Source organism: Notolepis coatsorum (assembly GCF_963971535.1).
Source record: "Notolepis coatsorum genome assembly, chromosome: 4".
Lineage (NCBI taxonomy): Eukaryota > Metazoa > Chordata > Actinopteri > Aulopiformes > Paralepididae > Notolepis > Notolepis coatsorum.
In genome coordinates, this window is record NC_140168.1 from 66,419,921 (window position 1) to 66,430,422 (window position 10,502).

General features: G+C 43.8%; 1 protein-coding gene across 1 annotated transcript; it reads right to left on the minus strand.

Moving 5' to 3' along the window:
* Positions 1-391: 391 nt before the first annotated feature.
* Positions 392-10,502, minus strand: bloc1s4 (biogenesis of lysosomal organelles complex-1, subunit 4, cappuccino). Its single transcript, XM_084312369.1, has 5 exons — positions 10,143-10,502; positions 9,520-9,591; positions 7,650-7,751; positions 5,103-5,237; positions 392-2,477 (listed from the first exon to the last, which is right to left on the minus strand). The coding sequence occupies exons 1-5, from the start codon at positions 10,428-10,430 to the stop codon at positions 2,379-2,381; spliced, it is 696 nt and encodes a 231-aa protein (XP_084168495.1). The 5' UTR covers positions 10,431-10,502; the 3' UTR covers positions 392-2,378.

The following is a 10,502-nucleotide window of genomic DNA, read 5'->3' on the forward strand; positions in this document are numbered from 1 at the left end:
TAGTGTACTAGTCAACAGCATGCCACATAATAGGGCCTGGGTAAAAAAAAAAACTGTTCCTGCACTTCAAGTGTTTTTTAAGAGGAACACCACCAGTTATAAGAACCCACTATTCTGTGCCCCAGGACTACTCAGCAAATAGTCCTATTAACACGTCATTCTCTCTGCAAGCTAGCAATCAGTGTGATCAAGGGGGGGGGGACTCAAATTTGTGATATGTAATCTACGTGTAAAATCTGCGTTGGTTCTATGTATGCGATCGCAACGTCTCTCAATAAACATTTTGGCAGGATGGCAAACCCGACAGCAGCATGGATGGCAGACAACATGGTTTGTTCATGATCTACTACAGCGAAAAACAAACCGTCTGAAATAACCACACACATCCAAATAGAAAAGAAACAGCTTTATTGAGAAGTATTTTGGCATATAATTGTGTGATCTAGGGACAAGGGCGGCGTTTCAGGAAAGTGCTCTTTTGTGTACCATTTGTTCCTATCCCTAGGACATGATCCAACATTACACTAGTATAGCCTCCTCTCGGATGCTTCGGGAAGATGCGTGTAAAAGGTGATGATCTGCATCGAGAGCAGAGTAGCCTAGATCTTCGAGATCTAGAGATTCAACCCATTTCACCAGATCTACAATATTTTTAGAGTTCATTTTCTGGAGTGGAAGACACAGCGATCTTGAATCTGGACGAGACCAGGGTTCCTTCACAGTTTCCATCTCAATATTATATTATCATTATCAACACATTCTGTCGTGTGTTCAATGCATTTGGTATATATGCAGGGTTATACCTTTTTACTGAACACATCCCATGACTATTCCACAACAAATAGTGCAATTTCCATGACATATAATATATTATGTTCAATTGGTGCCTTTTTATTATTGATTTGAATGTCCCAGCTACAGTAATCACTTTGGACTTAAGTAATCAGAAATATGTTATTTGGGTTATTATTCCTTCAAGGATAACTAGATTTAGCAGCAGCCAATCTTGACAAACCATTTTGACTGGGTGTAAATTAGATTATGAACACATTTCCATGACCAAAACTTGTCAGGCATTTATAATTTTCCATAACTTTTTCCAGGCCTGGAAAAACTAAATGTTCAAATTCCATTTATATTATATGGCTATATCACAATACCACCAATGTCTTGGGGACGATTATTATGATAGGACAGTGAGTCTACAACTACAAAGGAAATGTGTAGTCATGAATCAAGCCTCAATAGCAATATCCCCCACCCCCCCCCAAATATTCCATTTACTCAAACGTTGGCTATTTGAAAAAAATATGGGTTTAAGAAATAGATACTTTACAGATCTGTGTAGGAACCCTGTGAGACCAATTTTGGTCAGGTGAATCAGGGGGGGGGGGGCATTAGAAACAATACAATTGAATTAATAACAGTACACAGGTCTGTAGAAACACCAGTAATAGGAATGTCATATATAAAAACAGCTGGGTTAATTCTTCAAAAGATATGTTGTCTCCAGACCTACAAGCAAAAAAGCACAGTGCCCAGACTGCAACCGATAATCGGTCATAATGAGTCCATGACCCGCCGACCCGGAGGTATGGATGAGTTTGGGGGTTGTCTGCCTCAACCAGTCCACGCCCGGGGAGGAGGGGGGGGGGTGTTCAGTGGCCGGTGGATGATGATGATTCGACACGTTGAATCCGGGGGTTCTTGTGCACTTTTTAGTTCTAGAAACACGCAGTCGGTCAGCTCTGGGCATAAACTATAGCTAGCTTGGTAGCTAACAAGCTTTTTTTAAGTAGACTCTGAATGTAATCCATCGCACTTCTCCAGTCCGCATTGCTGGTGTGCGCTTGACACGCCCTCCAGACGGACGAGTGGTCGACGCTGGGCTCTCCATTGAGAACAGTGTGAACAGTGTGCTTTCGCCAGTACGGGTTCTTGCTCTGCCTTGATTTACAGTGTGCCAGTCCAAATGTCCTACAGGCAAGTGGGCTGACATGGTGTCCTCCTGACAAACAACAAGTCTAACAATGTTATTGTGTTGCATCCTTGACTTCACTATTGGGGAGGGAAAACAACGAGATAAAAGACCTTCGGAGGCATTAAAAAAAAAAAAAAAAAAAAGGGGGATATCATTTTGCTACAGTTCAGTGTGTGTGTACTTTGCTGCCAGGAGAACAATACTTAAGAAATATAACAACGTCCACATCGCGCATTTGATTTCCAGCAACTTGTTCGGAAGGGCTAATATTGCTTCGTTGAAGGGATCCACTTTACGGTGGATCGTGTGGCAGTAGAACCGTCTCTGCGGTGTCAACCAGTGTTGTTTTCTTGAAAATAACATTTGTACTGGTGAACCGTTGTCCGGACTCCAGAAGTCACTGTTCTGGTTCTGAGGTGAAAAAATCGTCTGTATGGAACACAGTGGGAACCTCCTGGCGCTGGTGTGGTGCTGGTCTTCTTGGACTGGCCGGTTTCTGCGAATAAAAAAATGGAATTAAGAGTCACTTTATCTGCAGAGTACCATGCAGATAATCAACGACAGTGGCTCGGGAGGTAGAGCAGTCGTCTGGCAATCCGGAGGTTCCCGGTTCGATTCCCGCTTCTCCCGGGCAGCGTGTCGATGTGTCCTTGAGCAAGATACTTAACCCCCAATTGCTCCCAATGAGCAGGTTGGCACCTTGCATGGTTGCCTCCGCTGTCGGTGTGTGAATGTGTGAGTGAATGGGTAAAATGTGAGTAACAAATTGTAAAGCGCTTTGGATAAAAGCGCTATATAAAAAAGCAGCCATTTACCATGACATCCCTGATCCTGATCTCATCCAGAGTTATTTTTTTCATTAACATTTTATTAACTCTTTCAGTGCCACTCACGAGATTTCTCGTGTTTTTTTATAGGTGGTTGCTAGCCACTCACGAGATTTCTCGGAATTTTTTTTTTTTTTTTTTTTTTGCGATCTGAAAAATTATTGCATCACCCGAGCCTACCCGAGTATTGCCGAGCTGCGCCGGTGATCACTGTGGAAAAAAGCGCCCCCTGTCGTCTCCCAGATGACATAAGTGATTTTGGAATGGACTCAATGAAAATGAATGGGGAAAAAAATCCGGTACTCCACATTTTCCAGTTCACTGATCCAGCCGGGGTTACTAGAGTTCATTCTGGAGCCTCAGATCTCCGCGGATCATGGAGAACCACTGTGTCGCGTTGGATCCATACACGTATCGATTTTTTCGAATGGTGATCAGGAATTGGAATATACCAGTTGGATACCATCTGATGTCAGGTAAGGACTCTATGTTATCAGTGGTAGGATAATCAGAGTAATTTTGATGAAGTTATAAGCTGTTTTGTGAAATCTCTTCTTTCGTTTTCACTGTAAAAGTCCGAGAGGAAATCAACAAGGCGATTGTCCGCACGCGGCCGTAATGTGCGTGCGTGCACGTATAATATTGATCATCTAGCGTTTATTTGAAAACGATTCATAAAAAGGCCGACGAATATCAACGTTGTGGAATATTCCACTAAAAGACGATTTTCATAGAATGCTCCAGAATGAGTTGTTTTTTATATCAAAACGGGGGCTTTTCTAACTGCTCTGAAACGGCAACGACGCGATAAAAAAACAATCTGCCTTCACAGCACTGTCTGGAACATAGTATTTGATAATGCGATGGGCAGATTAGACACATAGCCATAATTTAAAACATAGATTAGGCGATATTAACGTTAACATTGGCGCGGATGGTGGCATTCAAGCGGTAAAATGGAAAACCAGGCATGGCATTTAAAGAGTTAAGAGTTGTATTGTTTATAAAATAAACCTTGTACTACCACATTAAGGTGCTCACCAATGAGTATTCATTTAGTTGAATATTATGATTTAAAAAAAACAAAAAATAGACAAAGATGATTACAATTTTCATTCAGCTGATGTTTCTCAAGATGCTAAATGGACATTCACAAATGGACATTTATTTTATGAAGGCCAGTTGTCGCCGATTTGCTGTTGAACATGAAATTAAATCCAGGTGTGTTATTGAATCGGTCTTACAGAGATGTAAGCTCCGACTCCTCAAACCAACCAGTAGGAGCAGCTACATTGATCCGTCAATGAACGGATAGAAAATTGACGGAAGGTATTACTGTCCATTGGTTTATTTTTTAATTAGAACACAACGTCAACTCTGTCCCAACAAATGGATACTAGTCATTTGGACCGTCTCTTACAAGTTGATGGTGTTCTGAACATTGTGACGTTTTTGAAGATGTCAGTAGATCCAGCTAATTTAGACGTTTCTGAAGTTTTTCCTGAACTGATTGATTGATTTTATTGTGGAAACTAGATCCAACAAAAAATACGTTCGTTTGAGACGTGTCCAGTGATCTCGCGGTGTTAACGATAGCACCTGTGTAAAAGTCCTGCCCGGCGCCCACTTAGGAGACAAGAACTGGTCCATTTTCTGCCCACTGGCGCTGCTTTGAATGCTGGTAGGCCAAAGTATAACATAGGTGGTGGACTGTGGGCCAAAGAATGCGACTGGACATTGACAATTTAATAAATGTAACAAGTAAATAACAGTATCTAAAAAAAAGAAAACAGTAATAAGAGTACCATAAGTCCGTTTTAGGTTTTCAGAGCAACAGTGTTTTCAAATTATAAAGATGGTAAGTTAGTGTTGTGTTCATTCATAGTTAAAGACAGTAGAGGTTGAGTACTTAATGATCTAAATATGGTAAGTTAGAGAGTTGTGTTTATTCATAGTTAAAGACAGTAGAGGATGATCTAAAGATGGTAAGTTAGCGAGTTGTATTCACTCATAGTTAAAGACAGTAGACGTTGAGTACTTTATGATCTAAATATGCTAGGTTAGAGTGTTGTGTATACTCATAGTTAAAGACAGTCGAGGTTGAGTAGTTTCTTGTTCTTATATCAGTCACACTCCCAAGTGCTTTAAATTAATTTCACAACTGCAAATACATGGGCCGTCCGAGAAATGTCAAAACAGACTTGTATGGTTCTTTGGTGCAAGGGTTTAATATTGAGGAAACAATTAGAAAATGTGAAGATATCAATAAACGGGCGACGTTGTCGAGTCCTCACGTTTAAGAAGCCGGGGACGCTCATTGTGCGAAGGATCTTCTTGAAGGCACCTGGTAGGGTTCCCTGCTCACCCTCTGCCTGCGTCACCTGCTCATCCATGGCACCGACGTTGGCTCCCACCAGCTTCACAAAGGCCTGGACACATGCACACCACAATCATTTGACAATGAAAATGTATGTTAACCCATTCCGTGCCAACACGAGTATAGTCGGGTTAACTTGCCATCGCTTCCGTGCCAATCACGAGTATAGTCGGGTTTTAATCGTTATTTCTTTTATTAGCGATATCCATTAATTTTTCATCCATCCAGCCTGACGTTATCATTGGGAATGGGTCTGAGCTCGCAAAGGGCAAATACCGCCGCCTATTGTCTCCCGGATGGTATTGCACATCATTGGATTGGATTGGCTGGGACTGTGCATCAAAAAAATAAGTCCGGTCCAGGTTTTACTTGTCGGGCATGCAGCTGGATACTATTGCATTGAGTCCCCCCACTGGGAGCATCGTGGATCATTGTGTTTTGGACTATAACGTTGGATCAATGAACACGATCGATATTTGGAATGGCGATCAGAAATTGGATTAATCTTTTTGCATGACATCAGATGTGAGGTAAGGCCTTTATGTTACGAATCTTGGGGTAATCAGATGTTCCTAACTTCCTATCACTGCCATCAGAGCGTGTGTGTGTGTGAGGTTCGCGCCGACCAAAGTACGGAGAAGCAATATTTCAGACCCTGCTTCTCTTCGTACATGAGGACACATATACTATCGATAATCTAGCGTCTATTTGAAAATGATTCATAAATCAGCCGAAAAATGACAACGTGTTTTGTGTATTCCACTAAAGGGCTATTATCGTGTCTCTCTGGAATTACTAGAAATCTTCTCCAAAACTATAATCGTATTCAAAACGGTATAAAACGGAAATGTACAGATGAAAAAACAATCAGTTTCGTACATGTTGACTGGAAGCAACTCATTGACGATCACTGTGTTATTTAGATCTATTGCTATTATATTTGATATGTTTTATGCATTCGCAAATAAGTCCTATTCTCCATTGGATATAGCGTTGGCACGGAAGGGCCATCAGCAGAGGTCGTGTCTCCTTTGGCGTGGCTGCGGGTCCTCGGACGCGTGGCCTGTCATTCCTCTGTGGAGTTTGGGGGTGGGGGTGTGGTGTTCGCTGGTTTTCCTTGTGGTGGCGGAGGCGCCAGGGCTGGGGTAGATGGGAGCGGCCCGTGGGGTTGGCATTCCCATCGCCGTGCATGGCGGTGTGAGTGGCGCGCGGGCTGTTTGTGTTTTCCTTCGGTCATGGCGTGCTTTATCGGGGTGTGTCTTGGATGGGGATGTGGTAGGGATTGATGTGTGAGGTGTTCGGGGGACTGACTGTTCCGGGGGGGTTCACATGCCTTCGAGCAACATTATACTATTGTACTTATTTTATCTGCACGTCTACAATGCCCATGTTCATTTTTATTTTATTTAAAAAAGAATTATACTAATTGCTGTGGTGCACTCTGGACTGAGAGTACTATGTAGATAGCTATTAATATTTATTATTGTTATATTGTAGAAATGTGTGCATTGAAATGTCTGTAAAGTGTTGAAAGTCTCGACTACATTGAAAATAAGGGCTGATGGCCCTTCAGCGCCAGTGCTTTATCCAATGTAGGATAGGACTTATTTGCGAGTGCTTAAAATATATCAAATATAATAGCAATAGATCTAAATAACACGGTGATCGTCAGTGAGTTGCTTCCAGTCAACATGCACAAAACAGATAATTTTCTCATATACATTTCCGTTTTATACCGTGATGAATATGAATATATTTCTAGAGCGTTCTGTCTCATCTCAATAAACTCCAGCAAATCGAGCTTCAATGTATTTCGTAAAAAATCGTGCCATTTGTCGCTTGATTTATGAATCGTTTTCAAATAAACACTAGATTATCGATATTATATGTGTCATCATGGGCGAACAGAAGCGGGGTCTGAAAAATCGCTTTTCCGTACTTTGGTCGGCGCGAACCTCACACACACGCTCCGATGGCGGTGAAAGGAACATCTGATTAACCCAAGATTGTTAACATAGATTCCTTACCTCACATCTGATGTAGTGCAAAAAGATTAATCAAATTCCTGATCGCGTTTATTGATCCAACCACGTTATATGTCCAAAACACATCATCCACGCTGCTCCGAGTATCCCCAGTCAATGTGTTATAACGATACTGCTTGCCCGAGAAGGAAAACCTGGACCGGACGACTTAAGATTGATGCACAGCCCCAGCCAGAGGGATTCCAATGATGTGCAATACCATCCGGGAGATATTAGGCGGCGGTATTTGCCCTTTGCGAGCTCAGACCCATTCCCAATGATAACGTCAGGCTGGATGGATGAAAAACGAATGGATATAGCAAATAAAAGAAATATCGATTAAAACCCGGGATTTCTCGGGTTTGGCGCCCAGAGCATGGCGAGTTAACCCGTCATATCTCGGGTTTGGCCTCCAAAGGGTTAAAAACAACAAGACTCACTTCCAACTTGTCGATTCTTCTGTAGATCTGTCTCATTTCGTCAGACTTCCTCTGGATCTGAGGCAGGTTCTCGTTCACCACCTGGGACGTGTCGTTGCGGATCTGAAAGAAATAGAGAGAGGAGGGGAAACCGTTACATGTCCTCTCCTGGTGGCGTCTATACTTTCTACAACGGAGCTCGGTTTACGGGTTCCTCCGATTGGCCACGTGACCTCCGCTAGCACGCCCCCTTCCTGCCGCGCGCCGCGCTCGCCAGCTTCCTCAAGCGCCAAGCTCCTGCCGCGCCGAGCTCTGTCATTGAAGTGGGTGGTGGCAGCATAACAGCGTTCAGCCTGATGTAATGCGCCGAGCTCTGTCATTGAAGTGGGTGGTGGCAGCATAACAGCGTTCAGCCTGATGTAATGCGCCGAGCTCTGTCATTGAAGTGGGTGGTGGCAGCATAACAGCGTTCAGCCTGATGTAATGCGCCGAGCTCCGTCATTGAAGTGGGTGGTGGCAGCATAACAGCGTTCAGCCTGATGTAATGCGCCGAGCTCTGTCATTGAAGTGGGTGGTGGCAGCATAACAGCGTTCAGCCTGATGTAAAGTAGCGACAAACCAATTATATAATCCAACATATGTGTAAAGAAACAACATATTCCAGTTAACGGTATATTTTTTTAATAGTTTATGCATTCGCAAATATGAGAGCCTGTCATTGAAGTGGGTGGTGTTACCAACAGCCAGCGTTCACCCTGATGTAAAGTAGCAATTTCCATTTCATTGAGGAAGGCGGGAGCGCGGCACGGCAGGAGCTTGGCGAGCGCAGCGCGCGGCAGGAAGGGGCCGTGCTAGCGGAGGTCACGTGGGCATTGTGGCCAATCGGAGGAACCCGGAAACCGAGCTCCGTTGTAGAAAGTATAGACGCCTCCTGGTGCGGCAGCATCCGTATCAGCTTCACTGTGGCTCCTGAGATGCCATCATTCCAAAATAAGAATGTAAAATGACAAGTAGAAGTACATCAAATCAATGATGGAGAAACTATCTCTCTCCTGTCTGTCTCTCTTACTGTAGACCTGTTCGCTGTATACAAAACATACCGTGTTCGAGCCAATCAGCAATACCAACTGAGTCATGTGACTAAGTTGCCCCGGACCTGCGCAAGCTGCTGTGCTAAAAGAATACGGCAGGGCTCTATGGAGAAACCATGGCACTCCCCTGACTAAAAGTTGTTTCAAACGAAAACAGCTGGATGTCATTTTGCCAAATCAGCATGGCTGCGAGTGTGAGTCTTTCACCTTTTACGTATCTAGCTTTGGCATGGATTTATTGTTTAGATCGCTAGCATGGCTAACAAATGCAAATATATTGTAGTCTGCCCCGTTGTTCTGACCAGGATTACGTTCCTTTCTGCCCCGGTGATGCGTGCACACACAGAGTGTGACATATACAGTGAACAGGTCTATAGTACACACAATACACATGCAAAAACACACTCTCTCTCCCTCGCTTACTATCCCACAAGTACAAACACACATGCACAGCGGTCTCACTATCTACAGTACACTACACACACTATCTTCCCCCCTCTCACTACACAACCTTCAACTTGCGCGCACGCACACACACACACACACAGTCACTGATATCTACATCATTCCCAATAATACATACAGAGAGAATGTCAGTAGACATTATTTTGTTGGTCAAATTATTCAACATAAATCAAGATCAGATGTACAAATTGTGCCTACAGTGTTGTAAGTGAGGTACTGTTGTCATTGCACCACAGTGCGCGAATATACAACACTGTAGAACTTCGTAAGGCAATTCCATGTATCCCTACATAGTATTTGTCAAATAAGATGTCTCGGATTCTCACATGACCTACCATGTCCAGCATCCCGACAAACTCATCCACTCTGGTCAGCATTTCTTCCAAGCTCTTCTCCAAGCAAAGGACCTGCGGGGGAGTAATGGTTTGGAAACGGTCACAAGACAGATGCCACAGAGTTACAAATCAAGGGAGTTATTGTGTTTGTCAACTTCAAACTTGAGTGACTTCCTGTGTACAGTGCAGAGAGATCACTACACTGAAACACTTCCGAAATCCACTTCCAGCTATGCATAAAATCAATTTCGACCGCTATAAGAAACGCAACAGGTCTGGAAACACAAGGGGTCTTTTGTCTTCTAACTTGATCTCTTTATTGCCTCGCATCACGCATACCCAGTTAGTTAGCCCAGCAGTGCACTAAGGTAAAGCTCCTTTATGGGCTAGCAAGAACCACAGCATATTGATTGATTGATTGAAAACTTTATTAACAGATTGCAGAATGGGTACAATACAGTACAGTACAGCTCAATACAATACACACAATTGTTAAGAGGGGATGCAGACCAGAGAAAGACTTTCGTCTTGTTTACATCAGGGTCCCCCCCATTTTCAATTAATCAGGATATCCACATTCAACTCTCAGGTAAAATTAGTATTATTATTATTTTTCCTCAAACCTCTTCTCCCGCAGTCGCTCGTATGTAGGAGGAGTAGCTGAGGGCTGCGTGCCTCAGCACCTCGTCGTCCTGCTCCCCCGGGTCGCGCTGCTCCGCTCTCCCGGGCTGTGCGTCGCTGAAGCTGGGGCTCTGCGACACCGTCCCGCCGCTGCTGCTCAGCTCGCTCACCGCCGACAGACTGCTGCTCGCACTCTGCGACACGAAGCCGCTGTCTCGGCTTATCTCGGCGCTGGACTCTTCCAGGGGGGACAGAAATCCCACCCTGTTGTCCACCCGATGATGGTCCATGATGTCGGCTGTCTTCTTGTTTCTTGTTGGGAGCTACCAGAGCCATATACTGGGAGCTACTAGCTGCAGCCT

Bases quoted from the DNA above. Each gene is read 5' to 3' on its own strand.
- bloc1s4 (XM_084312369.1), bottom strand. From the start codon at position 10,430: ATGGACCATCATCGGGTGGACAACAGGGTGGGATTTCTGTCCCCCCTG. The intron at 9,592-10,142 runs GTTTGAGGAAAA...ACTCCCCCGCAG, and splicing joins GAGCGACTGCGGGAGAAGAG to GTCCTTTGCTTGGAGAAGAG. The intron at 2,478-5,102 runs GTGAGGACTCGA...TTTTATTCGCAG, and splicing joins GCGTCCCCGGCTTCTTAAAC to AAACCGGCCAGTCCAAGAAG.